At 48.6% G+C, this 25,114-nt stretch overlaps 2 protein-coding genes across 5 annotated transcripts; both read left to right on the forward strand.

Annotated features, from left to right (window-relative positions):
• The first annotated feature begins 507 nt into the window (after window positions 1-507).
• Window positions 508-2,602, forward strand: Sdf2l1 (stromal cell derived factor 2 like 1). The gene is made up of 3 exons (XM_021645948.2): window positions 508-761; window positions 1,044-1,240; window positions 1,971-2,602. The coding sequence occupies exons 1-3, from the start codon at window positions 581-583 to the stop codon at window positions 2,250-2,252; spliced, it is 660 nt and encodes a 219-aa protein (XP_021501623.1). The 5' UTR covers window positions 508-580; the 3' UTR covers window positions 2,253-2,602.
• A 3,294-nt stretch (window positions 2,603-5,896) lies between these two features.
• Window positions 5,897-23,266, forward strand: LOC110553797 (uncharacterized). Of its 4 annotated transcripts, XR_009587209.1 has the most exons (9): window positions 5,935-6,094; window positions 9,028-9,283; window positions 9,506-9,629; window positions 11,520-11,740; window positions 12,295-12,365; window positions 12,587-12,691; window positions 14,090-14,234; window positions 18,661-18,696; window positions 22,744-22,842. XR_009587209.1 is itself a non-coding variant. In XM_060371368.1 (8 exons), the coding sequence occupies exons 2-8, from the start codon at window positions 9,062-9,064 to the stop codon at window positions 22,916-22,918; spliced, it is 954 nt and encodes a 317-aa protein (XP_060227351.1). In that variant the 5' UTR covers window positions 5,897-6,094; window positions 9,028-9,061; the 3' UTR covers window positions 22,919-23,265. The 4 variants fall into 4 exon arrangements, 3 of the variants coding, with proteins under 3 accessions (XP_060227351.1, XP_060227352.1, XP_060227350.1); XM_060371368.1 differs by lacking the exon at window positions 14,090-14,234 and having other exon boundaries at window positions 5,897-6,094; window positions 22,744-23,265; XM_060371369.1 differs by lacking the exons at window positions 5,935-6,094; window positions 14,090-14,234 and adding an exon at window positions 8,784-8,912 and having other exon boundaries at window positions 22,744-23,266.
• Window positions 23,267-25,114: the final 1,848 nt, after the last annotated feature.

Below are 25,114 nucleotides of genomic sequence, written 5' to 3' on the forward strand. Positions count from 1 at the left end.
TAAGGCAATTCAGAAACCCTGGGATCCAGGAGCTGACGTGATTCGGTACCGGTTTTGATCAACCCCTGGGTCCAGGAGACTTCAGCAGATCTTTGGGATCTGCTTCCATTTTGTGACCACACAATCTGGTGATTCTCACAGGAGCCTGTAGCTAAAGGTCAGCGTCTGAGTGCAGAAACACAAGACTGACGTTTAGGGGTCCAGAGTCAGAGGGGTTTCTGAAACCACACCTGAGGCTCTCCAACCCCGAGACAAGGGGTTACAGGCAACCGGTGTTTGCGTGCGCCGCTCACAGGCCTCTCCGATCCGGTCGCCGCAGCTGCGACTCTCTCGGCGTTTATTGGCGGATCCACGGAAGCGTGGACCAGTTAAAACCCTCCCGTTGTCTCCGGCCCCCTCCGGGCGACCTCCCTGGAAGCTGAGGGTGGAGCCTCGCCACACGATCCAATAGCAGTGCAGGAGGAACGCGCGCGCGCGGGCGATTGGCTGCGGCGAGAGGGCGCTGTCAGAGCCGGATTGGCCGGTGCGGAGGACGGAAGCGCGGGGGTCCGGAGCGGCTGGAACCCGGCCGGTCGGCGCGATGTGGGGCGCGAGCCGCGGCGGGGCAGCGGCGCTGCTTGGGCTGCTGTTGGTGCTCTCGGTGCGGAGCGGTGGCGCGTCCAAGGCCAGCGCCGGGCTCGTGACCTGCGGGTCGGTGCTGAAGCTGCTGAACACCTACCACAGAGTGAGGCTGCACTCGCACGACATCAAATACGGATCCGGTGCGCGGGGGAGGTGGCCGGGACCGCCTGGAGGCGGAGGTTTAGGGACCAGGTGGGGTCTGTGGGCTGTCAGGATGGTTGCGAGGCTGGACCCGCTTGCGGGGGTTGTGAGAGGCAAGCCCCGGGGATTGAGAATGACGGGGGTCCACGGGACGTAGGGTTGCGCCCTCCCGATCCTAGAGGTGTGGGGGCTGTGGGGAAAACTTTGTTCAAGAAGGGGGGGGGGGTCCAGAGATCTGTGACTGACGGAGACCACGGGTGGGGTGGGCTGTCCCTCTCCAGGCAGCGGCCAACAGTCGGTAACCGGCGTGGAGGCGTCTGACGATGCCAATAGTTACTGGCGGATTCGCGGCGGCTCCGAGGGCGGGTGCCCGCGCGGGCTCCCAGTGCGCTGTGGACAGGCGGTGCGGCTCACGCACGTGCTCACCGGCAAGAACCTGCACACGCACCACTTTCCGTCGCCGCTCTCCAACAACCAGGCAAGCTCCCCCTTTCCAACCCCGCCCCCCGAGTGGCATCGGGACGTGTGCGGGGAGGGATGCGGGACCGGGGCCCGAGAGAGGGACTCAATAGATCAGTAACTGGAGAAACTCAGGCTGGGTCTGAGAGGGAAGTAGGAGCTTCCCCTGCTCCTTCCCCTCTGTGGAAGAGCTCCTACTCACGCACCGGGGCTCATTGCTGCTGCTCTGGGCCGGGCACAGGAAGAAACTGACAGCTCTTTGGGCTGAATTTCAGGAGGAAAATGTTGGAGATAGGGACCTTGGGGGGATTGGGCTTTCCCAGGTTAGCCCAAGGAGCCTGTGGAGAGGAGGCCTTAGCTCCAGGGGCCAGTGGGCACTACGCAGACTGATAAAGGAGGCTTTATTCGGCCGAAGAACCTACAATGCATAGGAATCTTTTTTTGTTTACTTTTTGAGGCCTGATCTCTCTATCTACGAGCCCTGGCTGTCCTAGAACTCACTATGGTAGACCAAAGTGGCCCCAAACATCCAGAGATCTGCCTGCCTATGCCTCCTGAATGCTGGGCTTAAAGGCACGTGCCATCACATTTGGCCAGGGTGGGACTCTCGATGTCCACTTCAGAGCTGTGGATGCAGAAGGCCAGGGAAAGGGTCAGAGGTCCAGGTGCAAATGTTAACTGTTATAGACACGCAGCTCAGGGGACTCTGTGCCCTATGTGTGACTGTCCTCCATACCTTACACTCTCAGGAGGTGAGTGCTTTTGGGGAAGATGGTGAGGGTGACGACCTGGACCTGTGGACAGTACGGTGTTCTGGGCAACACTGGGAGCGTGAGGCCAGCGTCCGCTTCCAGCACGTAGGCACCTCTGTGTTCCTGTCCGTCACTGGCGAACAGTACGGTAACCCCATCCGTGGGCAGCATGAGGTGAACGGCATGTCTAGTGCCAACGCCCACAACACGTGGAAGGCCATGGAAGGTATCTTCATCAAGGCTGGAGCAGACCCCTCTACAGGCCATGATGAACTCTGAGAGCTGGAGGGGTGAAGGGAGGGTGGCGGGGTAGGGAATCTGCAGGGCCACTCTTGTGTAAGACTTTGTAGGGGCCCTCAAGTGCCTTCATGATTAAAGAATGTTTGATTGTGATTATATTTGCTGTAAGCCCGGGGAAGATCTGACGGTGTCAGCCATGTCTGTCCAGCTTAGCGTCTTACCTGTTTCTAAGTACCTGTTCAAACTTTTTTTTTCCTTTTCTTTTTTTCTTTTTATGTAGCCCTGGCTGGCCTGGAATTCACCTGCCTCTGCCTCCTGAGTGCTGGTAATAAAGGTATGCCCTACCACGACTGGCTCCAAATGGTTAATAAAATAATTTTTTATTACTAGTGCGAGTGCAAGTGTTGTGTGTTATGTTGGCACTGGTAGCTCAGGGCATGTGTGGAGGTCAGAGAACAAATCTTGTCTAGTCACGTCTTATCTTCCACGTTTATGTTTGTTCCAGAGATCAAACCCAGCCTGATAGGACTCTGTAGCATACACTAGCTGCTGAACCATCTTGCTGGCTCCAAACCTTTTTTTGATGCCTCTCCATGAATTATAATACTTCTGTGAACTATGATCTCATGTACAGTGAGTGACCTCATAGCAATTGACCTCAGTTCCCAGGACTTGATGTTAGGCAACTGTTTGTTGTTTTCCCAGACAGGGTTTCTCTGTGTAGCCCTGGCTGTCCTGGACTTGCTTTGTAGACCAGGCAGGCCTCTGCCTCCCAAGTACTCTACCATGCCTGACCCCTTTGGCAACTTGTGTATCGTGTGGCCTTGGCCGTAGGGCCACTACCAGCTGGGATGGTCTCATGCTCTTCAGTCCCCTCCTGTCTTGTGCTCAGGACCCCCCTCTTTGTGGTTGTGGCAGTCTTGAGACTTATCTTTGACTAAAGGCCCGTTGAAGATTCTGCCATCTGCTAGAAATGAACAGCTCAGGCTCCACGCTCTTAATGCCAGTGGTGCACTCTTCCCCTGGCCTCTCCAAGGTTTGGTGTCAGGCCCCCGATAGGACCCTCCAAGGCCTTAAAGAGAGAAGAGAGCTAGGACTGGAGAGATGGCTTAGTGGTTAAGAGCACAGTCTGCCCTTTCGGAGGACCAGCACTTGTGTCATGTCAGGTGGTTCATAACACTGCACCTCCAGGGGGATCTCTCGTGCCTCTTACTCCTGTGGGCACCGGCACATATGTGTACAAATCCACATAGACAGGGAACTTAAAAAAAAAAGAGCGAGAAGAATACCTCAAAACATCTCAAGGGAAGACACCTCCCGCCAAACAAACACAAATCATCCAATCTGGGTTCTATAATTCAAGGCAAGAATAGAGGGCTGGGGGTCGACTTGTGGAACAGTTGGTACTTGGTCTGCATGACAGCATAGAGCATTTTCCAGCATGTACAAGGCACGGGGTCTTTTTCCAGCACCAAAATTAGATAACGTTCATAGTGTGGTGTAAATAAAAGTGCAAGCAGAAGGGCCCACATCAAGCACGCTGACAGCTCTCTAGTGATGTGTGTGGAGTCTCTAGACGTGGTGGGAGAAATGACAGACTTCCTGGGCTTGGCTGCCTAGGTCACACGGATTTCAGGGAACTGCTGGGACAGAAAGTGTTGATTTCCTGAGAGCCAGAAAAAGTCCCAAGAGGTTGGGGTGACAGTTGCCTAGAAGGGACTTGGGATAGTGTGGGAAGAGCAGAGAGCACACATGGATTTGAGAAATCAATTGACCAGCAGGCTGGCCTAGAACTCAGAGATCCACCTCTCTCTGCCTCCCAGGTACTGGGATTAAAGGTGTGCACCACCTTACCTGGATCTACTGCCGAACTCTTAAACGTTATTTTTAATTATGTGAGTGTGCCTGAGGCAGTGGTGCACTCCTGCAATCCCAGAACTCTGGGAGGCATCGTCAGGCAGATCTCTGAGTTCGAGGCCAGCCTGGTCTGCAAGGCTACACAGAGAAACCCTGTCTCTGGGAAAAAAAAAAAAAAAGAATCAAACCAAACAAACAAAATAATTGTGTGTGTGTGCGTGCATACGTGTGTAGTGTGTAAATATGCGAGAGTGTGGTGTCCTCAGAACCTCTGAACTGAAGTTACAGATGCTTGTGGGGAATCTTGTGGATGCTAGGAATGGAACTGGACTCTTCTGGAAGGGCAGCCAACCCTCTTAACCACTGAGCTCTCTCTCCAGAGAGCCCTGACCCTTTTGAGACAGTATTTCCTGTAGCTCATGCTGGTCCTGGACGTCTCTTTTCTCCACTCCCCAAATGCTGGAATTTTGGAGTGTTTTGTTTTGTATCAACGTGAAGAGACACAGTATGCTGACTATATCCCAAGCACTAGAGGAAAAAGACTCAGGAGGATCATCACAAGCACAGTCTACTCGGTGAGCTCCTAGCCAGCCAGTGGTACGTGATGGGCCTTATCTCCAAAACCAATAGAAGTTTTTTGTTTTGTTTTTCAAAGAAGACAAGACAATGTAGGGACTGAAGAGATCATGGCTCAGCTGTTAAGAGCTCTTCCAGAGGACCTGGGTTCTATTTCTAGCACCCACGTGCTGGCTCCCAATCCTCTGTAATTCTTGTTCCAGAGGATGGAACTTGTGACCTTCGTGGACACTAGGCAAGTACATGGTAGCACGAATATGCAGGCAAAGCACCCAAACACATAAAATTAAATTTAAAATAAAGTGCACAGTATAAGTTCCTGGATATGGGGAACCAGCTCTGTTTCAAAAATATTCTCTCAAGCTGGGCACAGTGGCACAGGCCTGTAATTTCAGCACTCTAGGAGGTAGAGGCAGGTGGATCTCTGTGAGTTCAAGGCCAGCCTGGTCTACAAATCCGGGATAGCCAAGGCTACATAGAGAAACCTTGTGTCTAAAAACAACAAAAAGGTGGCTGGAGAGATAGCTTAGAGGTTAAGAGTACTGGCTGTTCTCCCTAGAGCTCAGAGGTCCTGAGTTCAATTCCCAGCAACTACATGGTGGCTCATATCTCAATAATGAGATTTGGTGCCCTTTGCCCTTTCCTGGTGTTTTGCAAAAAGTTTTGTTTTGTTTTTTCTCTTCCCCAACAAACACCGAGTACAGCTCCTCAGGTTCTGGGTGCCAGGTCACAGTCCAAAGAGGTCACTCAATCCACAAAGTGTTTCACAGTCTCAGGGACTTAAGAGCATTTTCTTCCCTTGTGCCAGGGCCTCCCCAGCCCAGCTGGAGATTTCCTGATGACAACACTCTGAACTTGGACAGAAAGAGGGAAGGCCACGGTCTTTGAGTGACTGTCCCATCCAGAAGGAGTAATGAGCAAATTTCATACACCAAGCAGACAGAGGGCCCATTCAACCGCTGGTCTGGCTTGTGGCTCAGACACTTTACTGGGATCTGTGTCCACGCTAATTTGGTGACGGGCCCAAATAGACTGGCTCTCGTATTGTAGTGCTACTTGCAGGGAAGTGAGCTGGGAAAAGGCGGGCGGAGAGGTCTTTTTCATGAGTTATGAATGAGAAAGTGTAGAACTCCTTGTTAAAACGGTGGAGCCAAAACTCGGGCGCCTGGCCAATCGGAGCTCGGAGACTATTTTGAAATCTTTCCAACAGCAGCCAATAGGTGTGCGGGAGGCGAAGCTTGGTGTGTGAGCAAGCCAATGAGGCTGGCGTTGTGCCTTGAGGCCTGGGGCTCCGTCCTCGGGACTGTCAGAGGGTTAAAGATGGAGCCCAAGGCGAGAGGGCGCCACGAGGTGCACCGTTGTCCGTGTAGGACAGGGCCTCTGCTGACCAGGATCTCCCACTAATCTTCACCTTGTCCCCGCCATGGAAACAAGGGGTGTGTCTCCACGTGAGTAGCTGGTCTGAGGGGGTGGGTGCCGTTAGGTTAGCGAACTCCCGGCGGGAAGCCCTGGTTCTGCTCCTCCCGGCAGGAGACTGTTAGAACAGAATGCAAAACTCGTATTGGGGGAACGGACCAAGGACCCGGTGTGAGGCTCCGAGGGCCTCACCTGCTACGGGCGAACCATCCCTCTTATTCTAGAAGGAGCTCCAGGCTGAAGCCGGGTGCAAGGTGAACACAGGTCCCTCTCCTTTGTGTGGGAGGCCCCTCAGGTGCTCACCCTTCAGCTCTCTCCTGGGAGCGTCTCACGGAATCAGAATTGTGTTGGGTAAAGTTTAGGTGCCCTAAAGTTCCTAAGACCCGAGGACTGCATCCTGGCTGGAATCCCTGTTGTGCTCCAAATCTTGGCGGTTGAACTTCCCCGCGGGCAGTGAGGTTGATGGATCGCCCGCTGGCCGCAGATGCTCTGACGAGGTTGCACTACTGTGCGCTGAGAAGCAGTGCAATGATACTGTCAAAGCATCCGGGACCAGCCTCACAGAACACCCCCTCACCTGCAATTCCTTCTCTCCCCTCTTGTCAGTCTTGGCCCCTCAAGCCTGTGGACCCTTCCCTCCCCCCTGCTCATTTTACGCTCTTCTCCATGGAAACGTGAGATTCTAGCCAGGCCTGTGTCAGAGGGCACCCTTTGCCCAGGCAGAGGCTCCGCCCAGGTGGGCGTGCTTTCTAGCTCTGAGATCCCAACCCGGAGAGGAACCAGGCTTGCTGGACACTCTTTCCCTGTTGCACTACTGTGGCCGCTGGGAAGCAGTGCAATGATGAAAGGGCATCCACCAGGTTCTGCCCACCTGCACACTCCCCATTCACTCCCCAGCTGAGAAACCTGAGGTGCCGAAGGGTAAGTGCTTGGATTTCATTCATGGTGCAGAGCTGGATGAGTCCATCTGAGAGAATAAGGTGGATGCTGGGAATCATATTCCAAGGCTGGAACTAGTACAAAGGGGAGACCCCAGATCTGAAAAGGCTCTAGTTTCAAGCTCTTAGCCCCCAGGTGAAGATAGGAGAGTCCTCGCCAGGCATGGGGGCGCTCATCTTTAACAGATACCTCTTTGCATGGTAAAAGGTCTGTATATCTTGCTTGGCCTTGATTGCCATGGGCAGAACAGCATTCAGCCTTCCCTGAATGCCTGAAGATAACTAAAGTGGTGAGGGAATGCCCTCACAACCAGGGCATTCATTACCTTGGGGTTCAGCAGGACTGTACCTATCCCTGGGATGGATGGATGGACTTGAAATAGGAAGCCTGCAGAGGTGGCCTGCAAACCATGGCTGCTAGCTTCTTTACAGGCGGGTATGTCCTGAGCAGGAGGGATGTCTGCTTTAGGCGGGGCTGGAGCTGAAGTTTGAAGGGTTTGAAGGACGCCTGATCCCGCCTGTGCCTGCAGGGTTATCTTTAGCATCAAAGCCCAATGAGAAGCCGGGGATGGAGGCCCATGCATTTGAACCCAGTACTGGGCAGGCATGGGTAGATGGATCTCTGAATTCGAGCACAACCTGGTCTACAAAGCAAGTTCCAGGACAGCCAGAGTTACAACAGTGAGACCCTGTTTCAAGGCACCCTTGCCCCTTTAGAAACAAAGGGAAACCTAGTGAGAGGTGGTCAGGCCTGTCTCTGAGAGGAAGCCTAGGCTTCCAGATTCGCTTTTGGGAGTGGCCTTCAGCCCCGGGTTAAGAAAATCTCACCTCAACCTTACTCTAGCTCCATAACACTAACACCCACAGGGCCACTGTTCTGATGACAACGTGAGTCTCGGGCCTGACGGAGGGCTTTGGTGGGGAAGCAGCAGCTGGCATCCACCCCCCTTGGTGGCTAGGGTAGCTGTGGGCCAGCAGCTGTTGGTGCAGCAGATCCGTCCTGAGACATGCAGGGATCCTTACTTGGATAGATCTTGGGCCTGGAGCTCAGGGGTGTTCTGGGCCTCCCAGGGTTCAGGTTGGCCAGGTCACTTCTGTGAGTTCGAATGGGGAAGATTGTTCAAGAGGCAAGGTGAAGGCAACCTTCAGAAATGTAGCAGAGGGGCCAGAGAGAGGACAAAGGCTGGGGATATGGCTCAGGGGTAAAACACCTGTCTACTATGCATAAGGTCCTGGGTTCAATCCCTACAGAATGGTGGGGGAGGACCGGGGGACCCAAGACAGAGGCCTGGGGGACCCGAGACACAAGAGGGCGTCAAGGCATTCTAGGCATATAGCAAAGAAGTGGTCACGGGTCCAGGCATGCAGTCCTACACTTTGAATCTCACCATTTGGGAGGCAGAGGCCGGCAGAGCTCCAGACCAGTCTGGTCTACAGTGAATTCCAGTATAGCCAGCACTACATAGTGAGGCCTTGTCTCAGAAAAGAGTGATGTGTAAATTGCTGTAGAGTAGGATAGGAAACCGAAAGGGTGCTAAAGCCCTTTGAGGGCAGAAAGAAGTCCTTTCGGATATTGTCTTAGTGAACTGGAAGCTAGATTCAATTATCAGGGCAGGGTGGGGAGGGTCCTGCAAACTGGGAGAGGGCTCTGTGCCTTGGAACAAAGAGGACCCCGGCTCAGGAAGAGATCAAAATTCCGAAGGCTCCTCTCTGCCTTCAGAGGTCACGGAGGTGGGAGGGGGCCTGGAGGGGTTGAAGCTCATGAGCGCGCATGCCTGGAGAGGTGGGCATTGTCACGTGTGCTTGTGCTGGCCCCGCCCCCTCACTCCGCGGGCACTCCCTGGGGAAGGCTGGGAGGGGGCGGGTAGTCTGGGGACCTGGAGTCTGCACTGCGGCTGTAGGGAAAGAGTGGGTGCGTCCTGTAGCCCCTGCCCAATGGGTTCCCGTCACCTTTTGGGACCTCAGTCCTAGCCCTCGGGAGGGTCCCCGTCCGGAGAACCCTGCCCCGACGGTCGCTCCGCCCCCAGGCAGCATCGGCCCACCATCAGCAGTCCATCTCGAATGGAAGTCCTAGACGAGTTCGACAGCGAATTCCCCCAGAGTGTGACCTTCTGCCAGCTCATCTCAGAGGACGACTTCGAGAGGCAAGCAGCGACCTACACGGAGCGCGCGCTGCGCCGCCTCTTCCGCAGCCTGGACCGCAACCCAGCGCTGGCGGAGAGGGTCGTGCGCAAGGGCAAGCAGACGGAGATCGAGCAGCGCGGGCTCTTCTCCGGCCTCTGGGTGCGGGCTCCGCCTACCCTTTCTTAGGGCGGGTTTTTGATGGTGGGACTTCGGCTGAGGGATGAATAGTGGGGAGGTTGTGGCGACGGGGCTGGTTGGTGGGTGAGAAGGAGATGGTGCTGAAGGGTTTCTTTTTTTGGAGCCAAGGATGCCAAGCCTGGGATTGGAGCAGGCAGGCGACTCTCCTCTAGCTTCCCGGCTTTCCTCAATAATTAATTGCAGGCGAAGTTTGTCTGTGCTGTCCAGGGGGAACTGAACCAGTGCAACAGCATGGGTGCCCTGGAGATGCACCAGCGCCTGGAACATCTGAAGAGGCGCATCCACCGTGTACACCTGTATTCCCAGGGTGAGGTTCAGCTTCTGAAGGTGCAAATCCTTGGGACACTGAGCCCGGGGCAGCCACTCCCTCTCCCATTTCCACTCATGACATTGCAGTGAATGTCAAGCTCAGGTCGGTGACATCTTAGGTGCAAGTAAGGTGCCCGCTTCTACCCTCCACGCTGGATTTGCCTCTTTCGGATAAGATTTAATGACGAACAGGAAAGAGGGCCTGGGACGAAAAGGGAGAAAGGAAGATAAACCTCCTTGCAAGATTAGCTAGTTTAGAGGCTAACTCTACTGCGGTGTGACGAGGCAGACGCTTTTACTGTGTCTTAATTAAAACAATATTTATTGGGCTGGAGAGATGGCTTGGAGGTTAATAACACTGGCTGCTCTTCCAAAGGTCCTGAGTTCAATCCCCAGCAACCCCATGGTGGCTCACAACCACCTATAATGAGATCTGGTGCCCTCTTCTGGCCTGCAGGCATAACATATACATAATAAATTATTATTAATTTTTTTAAAAAGAGGAAAACAGTATTTATTTGAGACAGGGTCTCATTCTCAAGTCCTGCCGGCCTCAGAATCATAAAGATCTGCCTGCAAAGAGTGCTGGGATTAAAGGCATGTGCTACCACACCTGGTTCTAAAACAAAATATTGTATGTGAGTGTGTATGTACATGAGTATGTGTATATGAGTGCGTGTAAGGCACACAAGGAGGTCAGAGGACGACTTACAGGAGAGGGATCTGGACCTCCAACTCAGGGTGTCAGGCTTACATAGCAAGTGCTTTTACCCAGAGAGCCATCTTGCTGGCCCTTAATGTTTTATCCTCTCTCTCTCTTCCACTTTCTTTTACTTTTTTAAGGCAGGGTCTCACTATATAACTCTGGCCAGCCCGGAATTAACTCATTGTGTACACCAGGCTGGCCTCAAACCCAGAGACCCACCTACCTGGGACTGAAGACATGGGCCACCATGCCAGGCTCTCCGCTCTCATCCTTCACTTTTATGTTTTGACATGAGGTCTCTGACTGAACCTGAAGCCCTGATTTGGGTAGGCTGTCTGTCTAGGGAGCTTCAGGAATCTGTATCCATCTCCAGAGTGTGATTACAGGTGTGTACTGCTATGCCTGTGAGTAATGGGAGTCTGAACTCAGATCTTTATGCTTCTGATGTAAGTACTTACCAACGGAGCCAGCTCCTTAGCCCCACCCCCAAGGACATGTACCTCTGAGCTGGGTTTAGGCTGAGGGCTTACAGTCTGGGGCCTGGATATCTTTGCTGCTTTGGTGGACTCAGTCTTCCCCAGTCCTTGACTGGGAGGCTACAGGTTAGCTGAAGGGCCTGGCTTGCTTCATTGTTCCCTTTAAGTGTAACATTAATTCTACACTTAATGTTAGACATCTTGGCATGGATTCTGCCTTTTTTATGCAGATGGGATAATGGCTCTTCAAGAGACAAAAGTAGGGCTGATATGACTCTGTGAGCAGAACTCTTGCCCAGCTCACGTGAAGTCCTGAAGTTGATCCTCAGAACCACGTTAGACTGTTGGCATACATAACAGCAACCTGGAGGTTGGAGACAGAAAGATCCCAGGTATAAGGGGATCCTCAGCTGCAGCTGAAGGCGAGCCTCGTACATGTAAGAGCCTATTGACAGAGGGAAGGAGGCAGAGAGTGACGTGGCAGGCATTGAAAGAGAGATTGATTTTGAATCCTTCCTCTAAGGTACTGGGTAGCTGGTGAGAGATAATTTCCTGCTTGGCACCTGTTATTGTTGGCCATAGATATTGTTCCTGAATCCTTCACAAAGCCTGAAAAGGCTTTTCCTTGGCTGGAGAGACATTATGAAACCCTTGTGTTACTCTGCTTGGACCCTATTGCCAGTACTCACTGCACTATCTGATGCAGATGCCAAGAAGAGGAGGAAGAAGCCAAAAACAAAGAAACAAGATCCCATGCTCTTTCGAGACCGGTCCACCTCCCCATGCCTGCCACCAGCCCTGTTACCACTGCCGCTGCCACCGCCGCCTCCACCTGTCACCACCGTGGCCTCTGTAGTGGCCGCATCACCCTCTGTCTACACTATGCCCAGGGTCTTTGGCCCCTTCCCTCCAGTGACTAGCAAGCCGGTTAGTGGGAACTTGCTCTACTCTAGGTGGTCCTGGGAGGGCAGGTTTTGTGCATCTGTTCTGCCCATGGCAGTGGTTCTTAGGTCTCTGCAGAAAGGCTCCCCTCAGACAGGCTTTGGCTATGGCCTACCAGTAGGTCAAACAGATAAAAGGGGGCTGCCCTGGCCAAGGGCCACAGTGGAGGTGAAAGGCACAAAGCTCCACTTCTTATTCTCTATAAGCCAGTAATCTAGGTACACTTGGGATGCCCCTAAGAATAAGAGGAAAACTGCAGACTTTCCTCACATCTTCATCCTTGTCTCCATTCCTGGCTGTCATGGTGTCACTCCTAACTCTGCCCCTGTGTGTACTCTGGGGCTTCTTTCTCATTTCAGATCCCCCTTCTTCAGAAGCCCTCCCCTTCCCTGTACCTTGTCTCAGGGTTAGGACTTCCTCAGTTGCCAGCCACTATCTTCTCTATATCCCTGAAATCAACTCTTGCTTCCCATATAAGGACTGCTTTTCTGCATGGAGCAGCTCCCACTCCGTCCTGAAATCTCCTTTGTTTCTTGTAGATGGAGAAGCTGGACATTTCAAGGTCTGAAGTGAAATTAAACTGGAATGGTGTTTCATCAACTTCAAAGAGGTGGAAGGGATTTACTCAGCTTGAAAGACACAAAAAACATTTGGGGGCCATCTTGAATGCCAGATTTGATGGTTGTTCTGTCCCAGCCTCTTAATTCTCACAATTTTGGGTGGGGATAGTATTCTATGCCATGGGAGAGTCTAGACTCCGATGGGGTCAGTGCTGAAGCTGTGAGTGAGCCCAAGGTCAACATCCTGTTTCATTTCTTTCATATCTTACAGTCACATGGTTGATCTGACCCCCTTGGTTCTCAACCCTGGAGGCTTCCATTTCTCGTATTTGACAGGACACAGTGCACACAAGCTCCATTGCCCTGGCTTCACGTGGTGAGTATCTACATGTCTCCAACTTTGACCCCGGTGCTCTGGTCCAGTGCCACTATTCTTGCCTCTGAAAGGCACCGTGGTAGTGTGCTCAAGGGCAGAAGGGACCCCTGGTCATGATATTTTTTTCATGCTCAGAATCTCACCTGTAATCAGTGTTTGCAATGGTAGAAGACATCAGTGACTGGCCAACCCAGGCCCAACAGAAAGGAGACAGCTAGAGGTAGCCTTGGAATTGCTGTATTGCAAAGCAGGGTTCACCAAATGTGTGTTGTTAAAACTTAACTTGTAGAGCTAGAGATGTAGCTTTGTAATCGCACCGCTCAGGGACCAGAAATTCAAGGTGATCTCTGTGCATGTAGTCACTGTGAGGCAGCCTCAGCTGCGTGAGACCCTTCTCAAGGGGGATCATTTCTCTCTGCACTGCCTAGTCATCCTTTCCTAAATTCCTGACAACTGCTGGTGTTGGGTGTATGTGTGTGTGCCCACTTGAGAGTATGCACCTCTGTGAGTGAATGCTTGGGTGCATGTTGGAGCATGAGTATGCTTGTGTGCATGTGTGCATGCATCTGTGCTTGGAGCATGAGTATGCTTGTGTGCATGTGTGCATGCATCTGTGCTTGGAGCATGAGTATGCTTGTGTGCATGTGTGCATGCATCTGTGCTTGAGCATGTGCCTGGTGCTGTCTGTATGTGTTGATTTTGGTCTGTGCGCATGTGTATGGAGACCAGAAATGAATGTTGGAGGAAAATAACAGTTTCTCACAGAACGTTTACTCGAAGGGACTTGCAGACAAGCAAACCTTTAAGAACTATCTTAGGCTTCTTTATAGCTGAGTGATGTACACCCTGTATTTCTGGATTGGGTGCTGTAGAACTCGTATTGGCAAGGTTTTAGGGGACACCTCTTCTCAACTATGGAAGCCTTACCAAGTTCTTTGTGTGTGCATGAGAGTGAGAGAGAGCAAGAGACAGAGAGAGAGAGTTTATTGTTGAGAATGGAATCCAGGGCTTTGCATATGGGCACGTGCTCTACCACTGAGCTCCACTCCAGCTCTAGTTTGGTTTCTAACTCTTAACTTGAGATTAACTTATGTAGCATGTGACCCGCACACTTAGTGTGCCCAGGGCAGGTGTTATCACACTTTTCTATTGCTGTGTTAAAACATCATGGTCAAGCCAACTTAGAAACGGAAAGCTTTATTTGGGGTTCCAGAGAGGTGAGAGTCTATTGCCATTATGGCAGAGAGGATGGCAGGAGGTAGGCAGGCATGGCGTGGGAGCAGCTGAGGGCTTAGGTCCTCATTTACAAGCAGGAAGCAAAGAGTACAGTGTGGATGGCAAAAGACTTCTGAAATCCCAAACCTGCCTGTGATACACCTTTTAGTCCTTCCTAAACAGGTCCACCACCTGGGGATCAAATATTCAAACATACGAGCCTCTGGGCTCTTTCATGTCACCAGAGTTCCATCGGTGGGGAAAGGCGTTTGCTGCCAAGCCTGGATGACCTGAGTTTGGTCCCTGAGAAAAGGGATCATGGTGGAAGGTGAGAACTAACTCATGCAGGCTGTCCTTTGAGTGTCACACGAATGCCATGGCACACTTGCTCGCACGGAATTAATTTTCTAGTGGCCTTCAGAATGGTCAGTGTTGAACATACTGTCATAGGCTTTGCCTGCTGTACAGCCTCAGCAAAACTAGGCTATATCTCCAACTTGGAGTTGGGTTATTTACCTTTATATCTTGAAAGTTGGGAAAGCATCAGAACCCATTATGTTGTATGTGCCCCGGCTTCAAGAGGTTTGTGCTGTGAGATCTAACATCCCAGTGAGACTGTCTAAACCAACACGTCTTAAGGGCTGATGTTCCTTCCATGTGTGCTGTGACTGTGACAGGATCAAGTGGGCTTTCCTTATTGAGGAACAGAAATTGTGAGTGTTGAAGGACAAGCGCAGAGTCAGAAAATGCAAGAAATATGAGGTTTTTAAAAGTAATAAAAAATTAAAAAAAAAAAGTTAAGGCTTCCTCTATGGGGAGAAAATTCAATTCTATGGATTTTTTTGTTCATTTTTTAAGACAGGATCTTCACTATGTAGCCCTGTCTGGTCTAAAACTTGAGGTATGGAGCAGGCTGGCCCTGAACTCAAAAAGATCTGCATGCCTCTGCTTTCCAAGTGCTTGGGATTAAAGGTATATCCACTGGGACATTGAGTTGCCTGGCAATTTAGTGGGTTTTTATATATTCATAAATTGTGCAACCATCACCCACTAATTTTAGAACATTTTTATCCTCTCCGAAGATAACACAGAAGGTGAAACAAGAGGAGAGAGAAAGGAGAGAGAGGGGGAGGGAAAGGGGGAGGGAAGACGTAGAGAGGCAGTTTTATAAATCATTTCTTCACAGAGGGAAAAAAAACTTTCAGATCATTGGTACAGGATTTACTTATATATGGCTGGAAAAAACTGCTCATCACCCTCTGTCAGTAGGAAAATGCAAATCAGACTACATCGAGGTTACACATTCTATCGACTCGGGAGCTGCGGTTAAGCAAGAATGACATGTTAAGGGTTTGGAGACTTGCAGAGCAAGCTGATCATAGCTTACACGTGCAGGCTGGTCTTAGAGGCCCGTCTTACTTGAATTTATCATCCTCCTGCCTCAACCCCCTTCATGATGGGTCTCCAGTGTGTAGCACTAGGCTTTGTTCCGAAGGTTGATCCTGACTGTCAGCCTCACTGGGTAGGAGAATAGGAAGGTGTACACGCTTTGTGATGGCATTTCTAAAGAAGGCTAGGTCTTGAGGGCTCTCAATGATGTCTTCCAGCGGAGCCAAGACTTTCCTAGATTGTTGGAAAGTGGAGAAACTGTGGAAGAAAGAAACTCCTGGAGATGGCGGGTCACTGGGACAGTCTCTTATGTCAAGTTCTTGGCGCTGACTCTTGTCACTCCTCGCTTCGTGGCTGGGGTGAACAGTGTTCTTCTCCCAATTCCTTTGTTGTAATGTTTCTCCCTTGCCCTGTGTCTGAAAGCCATGGAATTAGCAGATCCTAGACCGAAGCTTCTAAAATTATGAGCCATAATAAGCTCCCCCCCCCTTTTATTTTGAGATGGGGATCGTGTTATGTAGCCCTGGCTGGTCTGGAACTCTTGGACATCTGCCTGCCTCTGCCTCCCAAATATTAAAAGTATGTGGCCTGCAAATTTTTCCCTTTAAATAATTTCTCCTAGGTTTTTGTCAGTGACAAAAAGCCTAACACTGGTGAAGTGTAAATAGTTTCACCACGTGTGAATATCACGTGGATGTTAAGCATAGAGTTTTAGCATAGCTCAGTAATCCCAGCTGTGTGTGTATCCTCCCTCAGAAGAACTGAAAAAAGGGACAGAAGCAGATGCTTGCACGTGAGTATTTTTTTTACAGCATACAGATATGGAAGTGATCTATCTGTTGTCATTTTAAAATTGTTTTTATATTTTGAGACAGAGAAAAATCCTGTCTCAAAAACAAAACAAAACAAAAAACACTAAAAAAAAAAACCACAAACAAGAAAATACTATATGACTCTATGTATCTGGACTAGGTTAATTTCGAGGGACACAAAAAAATAAGACTAGTAGGTGGCTGGAGAGGTAAGTAGGAGTTGTTGGTTCTGGGTACAGGGTTTCTGTTTTGAGTGACATTCCGGGGTTTTCTGTATGTGGTACCTCTCAATTGTACGCTGAAAATGGCGTGTGTGCTCAGTGACAGGGTGCTTGGATGCATGCACCCCAGCATTCTAAGATAAATGCTTACAATGGTAAGATTGGGGGCTTGGCTCCCACATAAAAGCTAGGCATAGTGGCACACATTTGTAATGTCAGTGCTGGGGATAGGGTTAAGATCCCTGGAGGGCTGGAGAGATGGCTCAGAGCACTGGCTGTTCTTCCACAGGTCCTGAGTTCAATTCGTACAACCACATGGTGGCTCATAACTATCTATAATGAGGTCTGGTGCCCTCTGCTGGTGCTTCATGCACACATGCAGGCAGAACACTGTATAATAAATAGATAGATACTGTGTAATAAATACGCAAGCAAACAAATAAATCTTTAGAAGAAGAAGAAGAAAGAAGGTGGTCATCCCTGGAGCTTGCTGGCTGTGTCTAGTTGAACCGGAAAGCTCCCAGCCCAGTGAGAGACCCCAAAAAAATGAGACAGTGAAAAAACAAGAGAGCCAAATATGGTAACACAAGCCTTTCATCCCTTTGGGAGGCAGATGCAGGCATGGCTAGCCTGGTCTACAGAGTGAGTTCTAGGGTAGCCAGGGCTGCACAGAGAAACCTTGTCTCCAGAAAGTCAAAAAAGGACTACAGACGTTGACCTCTGGCCTCTATACACACACACACACAAAAGCACGCGTGCAGATGCGCACAAAAAGGTAAGTTTCGCTCAGCGGGTGAGGCTGCTGACCTGAATAGGAATCTCCTGAACTCACATAAAAGGAAGCTGGATGGAATGGATGTAAAGCAAGAGTGCGTGTGTAAGGCCTGCAACTGCAGTGCTCCTCTGCAGGAGGATAGGGGCCAGCCAGCCTGGTTTACATAGCAGTGAAGAGACCACGTCATAACAAGTTAGAATGATGAGAACCAATACCTGAAAATTATTCTCTGACTGACTGCCACACACTCAACTGTTCGTACCTGCGCCGCCACCTAAATATCTCCAGAGCTGTGAGTGATGGTGTGCACTTCCGGTGAAGGGAATATTGCTTGAGCTCAGCAGTTTGAGGCCAGCCTGGGCAACACAGGTAGATAATGTTGTTAAAAAAAAAAAAAAAAAGGAAAAGCATGATAGCTCACGCCTGTAATCCCTGTGCCTGAGAGGCCTTACAGGTGAATTGCTGTGAGTTCAAAGCTAGCCCTGGACTACAGAAGGAGACTTTGTTTCAAAAATAAATAAAAAGGAAGACAGGTGTAATGGCATGTATCTTTAATCCCAGCACTGGGCTGACAAAGGAGGATCTCTGAGTTTGAGGCCAATCTGCTCTCCACAGTTCCAGGACAGCCAGGGCAACAGAGGGACCTTGCCTCAAAACAATAAAAAAAACCAAGTAAATGAAATTTGCAGCATCCCTTAGTTGCCATCCCCAGCACCACTCTACTTTATCTCCTTATAAATTGCCTATTCTGGCCTCAAAATACGGCCTTTTGTGTCTGGTTTCATCCGGGGTAATTTTTCAGAGTCCACGCATCCTGCAGGCAGCCAATACTTGGTTCCTTTTTGATGGTTCCCTAACACCCCTTTGTAAGACTTTGCTTCTTCTGTGTGTGGTGCGTATGCGTAAGACAGGTGGAAGTCGGGCGTCTTTCTCATCACTCTTTTTCTTTTTTATGATTATTTTTGTTTTGTAAATGTGAGGGTTTTTATTTTTTTGGTTTTTTTTTTTTGCCTGCATGCATGCCTGTGCATGTATGTGCCTGGTGCCCCCCAACAAAGGTCAGAGAGGATACAGTAGCCCTAGAAGTGGTCACAGATAGCTGTGAGCTACCGTGTTTGTGTGGAAACTGACCCAGGCCCTCCAAGGGTGCCGAGCCATCTCTCTAGCCACCTTCATCTCATTTTTTTGAGACAAGGTTCTCCCACTGAGACTTTGTCTGTCTAGTTGGCCTGTGAGCCTGGCTGGTGTCACAGTGTGACAGAGGCATACGGCTGTGCCCAGCTTTCAGATGGGCTCTGGGGATCAGAACTCAGGTCCTCATGTTTGCACAGCAGGCATTGCACTGTGAACTATCTCCAGCTCCTGCACCTGTATTATCTGTGCATTAGTTATGGCTACTAGAAATAAGGACATTATTAAAGACCTGGGAAGGGTTTCAGTGAGGTCATAATGCTTTTACTTGAGTAGGCGTCTAGATCGTACAGTAACTTTGATGTACATATAATTACACTGTTATGTACATATGTATATACACGTGTCTATAAATTTTTTTTGCAGTGTTGGTGATGGAACCCAGGACCTCACACAGTCTCGGCAAGTACTCTACGACCCACTTCCGTTCAGAATTTATGTTTACTGTTTTGAGAAACTGCCCATACTCTAAAAGTAGCCTCATATAGTCCCATTCGAGATAGATCGGAGATTCCTTCTTTTTCCATAAGCTAGCGACACTTTATTCTCATGAAAACAATCAACATGTGTGTGTGAGCTTGTGTAGGTGTGCATGTGTGCCCCAGTGTCCCTGTGGCATGCATGTGAGTGTCAGAGGACAGCTTGTGAAGAGTTAGTTCTCTCCCTGTAATATGTAGGCTCTAGGAATGAGACATATCTCCTTCTCTTCCTCCTCCTCTTCCTTCTTCTTGACAAAGCCTTGCTGTGTAGCCCTGCTAGCCTGACATTTGCTAGGTAGACCAGGCTGGTCTTGAATTTTTTTGCAATTCTCCTGACCCCAGCTCCAAGTGCTAGGACTTTTGAGACAGGGTCTCAGTATTTTGCTCTGGTGGTCTGGAACTCACTATGTAAATCAGGCTTGAATTCACAGAGATCTGCCTGCATCTGTCTCCTAAGTACTAGGATTAAAGGCATGCATCGCCACTGCCTGGCTACAGCCATATTTTAAATAAATAAAAATGGGAGGATGGATGGTTCAGTGAGGAGAGCTGCTTGACACCAAGCCTGGTGACCTGAGTTTGATTCACATGGCAGAAGGAGAGAACTGACTCTTTGAAGCTGTCCTGCAACCATTGAACGCATGTGTAGTGCCCCACGATAACTCAGTGTAATACAACTTGACACTTCACTGTAAGCTTCCCAGGCCAATCTTGAACATCTAGGCTTAAGCAATGCCCCCACCTCAGCCTCCGGAATAGCTTGGATTTTATCACACAGCCTCAGGAGTAGCTTTCTTAAAGAGTAGCCCAGTGGCTGTGAATAGGTCTCATTGTGGATCTGATTTACCTTTTTTTTTCTTTCTTCTTATTTATTTATTTATTTATTTATCTATCTATCTATCTATTTATTTATCTATCTATCTGTTTATTTATTTATTGTTCTTTGTTTTTTGAGTCAGGGTTTTTTAGATTTGCCTTTTTCTTTCTTATTTATTTATTTATTTATTGTTCTTTGTTTTTTGAGTCAGGCTTTTTCTTTGTAGTCCTGGTTACATTTTTTGATGGCCAATGATGCTGAATCATTTTCCTGAATCTACTGATGATTTGTATGTCTTTGGGTAATGTGTATTTGAATTCTTTGTCTATTTCTTGTGTTTTATTTCCCCCCTTGATTAAAGTCTTTTAAAAAAAATTATTTTTAATTATGTGTATCAGCATGTGAGTACAAGTACCTCTGGAGGCTAGAGGCATTGGATCTCTTGGAGCTGGCGGTACAGATGGCTTTGAGCCACCATGTGGGTCTGAGAATTGAACTGCAGTCCTCTGGAAGAATAGTATGTGTTCTTAACTGCTAAGTCATCTCTCCTGTCCACTTTTTCTGGATTTAAAAAAAAAAAATTCATTTTTGTTATTTCTTTGGGGGTAGGGTTCAAGACGGCCTTCACTGTCCTGGACTCGCTTTGTAGACAAGGCTGGCCTCGAGCTCACAGAGATCTGCCTGCCTCTGGCTCCCGGAGTACTGGATGACAGGTGTGTGCCACTGTGCCCAGCTCTTGTTATTTCTTGTGCCAAGGGCTTCTTGTTTATCCTTGGCTGTCCTGGAACTCACTATATAGACTAGGCCGGCCTCACACTCACAGAGATCTGCCTGCCTCTGCCTTTGGAGTGCTGGGGTTAAAGGTGTACCCCATTACAGTGGCTAGATTTTTAAACTCTTATGTGTCTGTGTCTCCATGTGATGTGTGGTTTTGAGTACAGGTGCCTGCAGAGGTGAGAAGAGGCCACCGGATCCTCTAAGTCACCTGACTCGGGTCCACTGCAAGTCAGTACATGAGTCAGCACTCCAGCTCTGCTTCTTGATGTTGATAACAACTTTTTATAGGAAGGAGACAAGTCTTTGATAAAATATGATTTACAAATATCTTCTCCCATTCTTTTTACTTTGAAATGCAAAGTCCTAGGCTTTGGGTTACTTTTTGTTGTTGATGTTCTGAGGCAGAGTCTCACTGTTTAGTAATCTCCATTTGACCTCAAACATTCAGTCCTTGAGCCTCAGTTTTCCTTCCTGAGTGCTGGGAGTATAGGTTTGTACAGGCATAACCGAGTCTTTTGTAATCGTAGGGTTTTCAGATAACCTGGCTGATCTCCAACTTGGCTATGCAGCTGAGCTTTTAGCCCTAAACCCCTGATCCTCTTACCTCCACTTTCCTGGCATAGTAAAGGTATTCACCCCATGCCCAGCTTAGTCTTTTTGAATGACTGTCTTTTCAAAATAAGTCATGAACTCTTAAAGTTCTCAAATTCAATGAATTGGGTTTTGAGGCTGATTGACATCTTGGAAACTGCCTCCAAAGCAAAAGTCTTTTTGACCTACTACAGAGCTGCAGCCTCAACCCTCTCTTTGCTTTCTGACTGAGGATCCCACTAAGTTGATCAAGCTAACCTTGAACTCATGATCTTCCTGTCTCTGCCTTCCTGGAAGTGCAATTATCATGGAATTATGTACCCTCAAAGAGAGAGGCCTTATGCGTCTTAAACTTTTTGTTAGGCTCATGGAGAAAAGACACTTCTATAATATTAGTTGAAAAGGGGGAAATATGGCTGTGCACAGTGGCACACACCCTTCATTCTAGCTCTGGAGTAGCAGTGGCAGGCAGAACTCTGTGAGTTTGAAGACAGCTTGATCTACGTAGTGAGTTCCAAGCCACCCAGGGCAACCTAGTGACATCCTGTCTTCAAACCAAACCAAAACGAAAAAAGCACCACTACCACCACCAACAAAAATATCCCACAAGGAAGAAATATGAATCCAGGCATGATGATACTTGTCTTTAATTCTAGCACTCATGAGGCTGAGGCAGGGATATTGCTACAAGTTTGTGGTCAGCCTGCTCAAGAAAGAAAGTTCTAGAAATCCAGGCCAACCAAAGCTATGAGGGGTATTATACTGAGACCCTTTCTCATAAAAAAAAAAAAAGTCTAGAAAGAAAAATAACCATTCATGTAGTTATGGAATATATGGCTAGTCAAATTATACATAGTTTGTATGGCTTTTCTGGGGGGGTGGGATTTAAGCAAAATCTGTTCCTCTTAGATAATATGCTGATGACAGATCAAGGAAGTGATTCCACCCACATTTAGCTTGGTGAAGTGTAGTGATTGTGTGGTTACTTACAGGAGTGAGGAAACTTAGTCATTGGCATCACTGCAGACCTCACCCCAGTATGGTGTGGTGAGGACTCATGGAGTTCCTTGCCCAACTCTCAGAGTTCTTTCCCTCAGCAATTTATTGCTTATCCCTTGGCGAATCTTTTTTATTTTTGTTAGTTTTTGGAATTTTCTTAAGTTTGATGAGCTTCTCTCCAGGAGAAAAATGTTTCAGTCTTAGAGGAAATTGCTTACAAATATGTGGTCACAAAAATGATACCCAGAATGAAAGTGTTAGGACGATGTGGATCATGGGAAGCTGGGAACACATGCTACAAACATGTATCCACAAGATGATGCCCAACAGGGAGAGTTAGGAAATAGCTATGGATCCGATGGAAAGGGCTTGAGAGGATGGGCAGGCAGGTGGCTGAATACAGGCACATTCCTCTACCTCTAACTGGGAGGTTGGGGCAGGAAGATTGCTGCAAATTTAGATCTGGACTACCCAGTCCCAAAACAAAAAGAAAAAAAAAATTGAAAGGCATTGGGATATTTCTCCGCCTTTAAGCTGCCGTCAGGCAGTCCACTGGTGGTTTGCACTGCCCTCTGTTACTCAGAGGCCTGTAGACTTGTGTCAGGTTGTCTACTCTTGTAAACAGTGCTAGAGTGTACAACACCGAGCAGACCCCAAGGGAGGGCTTTCTAGAAGCACAGCCATCCTGGGTGACACCCTGTAGCCTGTGATTATTACACGTATGTCTGGCAGCCCCATGGGCTAGTGTCCTATGTCATGGGCATGTGTTGGCCATCTCTCCCGCAGGACGACGGCCTGTAGTGGACCATCCAACACCGATGAGACTCCATCTCCTGTTGTGAAAACTTCCATCTTCACTCCGCCTGTTCTACTCAAGTTCCAGCCTGTGCCCAGACCTAAAGATGATTCAAAGAATGACCCTGGCAGTGCAGAGTCCACCCCTGTCAAGAAGAGCCAGTAACCTCTTCCACACAGACCATGCCCCAGGAATGAATAAAATTCTCAGAGAGGTGCATCCTGGTGTTGAGCTGTCCGGTACTTTCATGTCCTCTCTGAGCTTCTATTTGGAACAAGTAGAGTACAGCAACTTGAGCTCCCAGCTAAAGGTCACATATAATATGTATAGTATGAGTTCAGCCGGCGATAGTGGCATGCACCTTGATTTCTAGCACTTGGGAGGCAGAGGCAGTCAGGTCTGAAGCTAGCCTGGTCTAAGAGAAGGAGTTCTAGGACAGCCAGGACGACACAGAGAAACCCTGCCTCAAATCCCACTGCCCTTTGTATTTAAGTCAGTACCAAGGTCAGTCCCTTACTTGCACTCCAACAAGCAATTCCATCATGTTTGAGAGAAGAGGGTGAGAAATATTGTTCTTCTCTTCCCTTGGGTTTTCCTTTCCCTGACTTGCAAGTATACTATATTTTCCCTACATGTGTTCTCTATTGTAGTTGTTTGTTTTGTTTCTTTGAGACAGGGTTTCTCTGCGTAGCCTTGGCTGTCCTGGACTTGCTTTGTGGCCCACGCTGGCCTTGAACTCACAGAGATCCACCTGCCTCTGCTTCCCTGAGTGCTGGGATTACAGCATGAGCCACTGTGCCCAGCTCTACGTGTGTTCTTTAAACAAGCCTTGTTTGGTGGGTGTTTTTATTTGGAGAAGAAATGAGTTTCAGAAATGTGATTCTCATCGTGACCTCACTTGCTGGCCTTAGAAGCTGTAAGATGTAAGATGTCAGTCATTACAGGACATTAGCAGATATACTTACTGAGTCATGGAGGATGACCATACCTTGCTTGGGACCATAGATAATAAAAATCAGAACATAGGCAAAGTTACTATGATGATAAACTATGAGAGAGAGAGGGGGGAGTGGGGTGTCCAAGAAAGATTACTTTTTCTTCTCTTTTTACTAATTTACTTTGTTGGAGACAAGGTCTGACTGTATATTCCTGGTTTGCCTGTTATTTGCTATGTACACCAGGATGTACTTGAACTCAGAGAGATTAACCAGCCTTTGCCTCCCAAGTGCTGGTGTTTTGTTTGTTTGTTTTGTTTTTGAGACAGGGTCTCTCTACTAGCTCTATAGATCAGGCTGTCCTCAAACTCAGAGCTCTGCTTGCCCACTGAACAAGAGTAGAGACCATTGACCCAAATTTTTCAGTTGAATTAAGCAAGCTTTATGGTCGATGGAGCCGTCTCCCTAAAGTGGGGTTTGAGAGAATAGTCTCAAACAAAGGAGAATTTAAAAAAATGATTTATTTTTCTTTTATGTGCCTTTGTGTTTTGCCTGCATATATGAGGGTATCACCCAGAGCTTGGATTACACACAGCTGAGAACTACCACGTGGATGCTGGGAATTTGAACCCTGGGCCTCTGGAAGCTCTGCAAGAGCAGTCAGTGCTCTTTAACCACTTCTTTAACCATTTCTCAAGCCCCAAGATTTCTTCTTTTTTCAGGAGATGTTTCTCTGTAGCCTTAGCTGTCCTGGACTCACTTTGTAGACTAGGCTGGCCTCCCTGAGTGATGGGATCAAAGGTGTGCACCTCCATGCCTAGCTCCGAGAATTTTTTTTTTTTTTTTTTTTTTTTACCACAGGCTATCGTGTTTCCAATGTTTTATGACACTGTAGGAATTTGGCAGGACATTTTAAAATTATTTGGTTGAACATCTCAGGGTGGAGATCAGGGTTAGAACGTGGAACATGCCATTTAACATCAAAGTGGAGATTTGGAACAGAGGACAGGAAGATTGAAAATTCTTTGATCAGATGTGTAGACAAGAACTTGACGGCTGGAGAGGTGGTTTAGAGGTTAAGAGCAGTGGCTGCTCTTCCAGAGATCCTATGTTCAATTCCCAGTATCCATGCGGTGGCTCATAACCATCTATAATGAGATCCAGTGCCCTCTTCTGGAGTGTAGGCAGGCAGAACACTGTATATATAATTTAAAAATCTAATAAAAGGACTTTATATGTAGTTAGTCAACTGCCAGTGATTTGACTCTGGGAGAGTGTAAGTGGTGTTTAAAACCACAAGCTTAAGTTGGGCGGTAGTGACAGAGAGGCAGGTGATCCCTAAGTTCGAGGCCAGCCTGGTCTTAAAAAAACCAAAGAGAAAGAACACACAAACCCACAAGCTTAGTGGGCTGGAGAGGTGGCTCAG

This window comes from Meriones unguiculatus, chromosome 17 (genome assembly GCF_030254825.1).
Source record: "Meriones unguiculatus strain TT.TT164.6M chromosome 17, Bangor_MerUng_6.1, whole genome shotgun sequence".
Lineage (NCBI taxonomy): Eukaryota > Metazoa > Chordata > Mammalia > Rodentia > Muridae > Meriones > Meriones unguiculatus.

Excerpts from the sequence above, each read along its gene's own strand:
- Sdf2l1 (XM_021645948.2), top strand. The coding sequence starts at position 581 with ATGTGGGGCGCGAGCCGCGGCGGGGCAGCGGCGCTGCTTGGGCTGCTG. Across the intron at positions 762-1,043 it reads CGACATCAAATACGGATCCG|GCAGCGGCCAACAGTCGGTA; the intron begins GTGCGCGGGGGA and ends GTCCCTCTCCAG. Across the intron at positions 1,241-1,970 it reads CGCCGCTCTCCAACAACCAG|GAGGTGAGTGCTTTTGGGGA; the intron begins GCAAGCTCCCCC and ends TTACACTCTCAG.
- LOC110553797 (XM_060371368.1), top strand. The coding sequence starts at position 9,062 with ATGGAAGTCCTAGACGAGTTCGACAGCGAATTCCCCCAGAGTGTGACC. Across the intron at positions 9,284-9,505 it reads GGCTCTTCTCCGGCCTCTGG|GCGAAGTTTGTCTGTGCTGT; the intron begins GTGCGGGCTCCG and ends AATTAATTGCAG. Across the intron at positions 12,692-18,660 it reads CATTGCCCTGGCTTCACGTG|TGTTGGTGATGGAACCCAGG; the intron begins GTGAGTATCTAC and ends TTTTTTTTGCAG.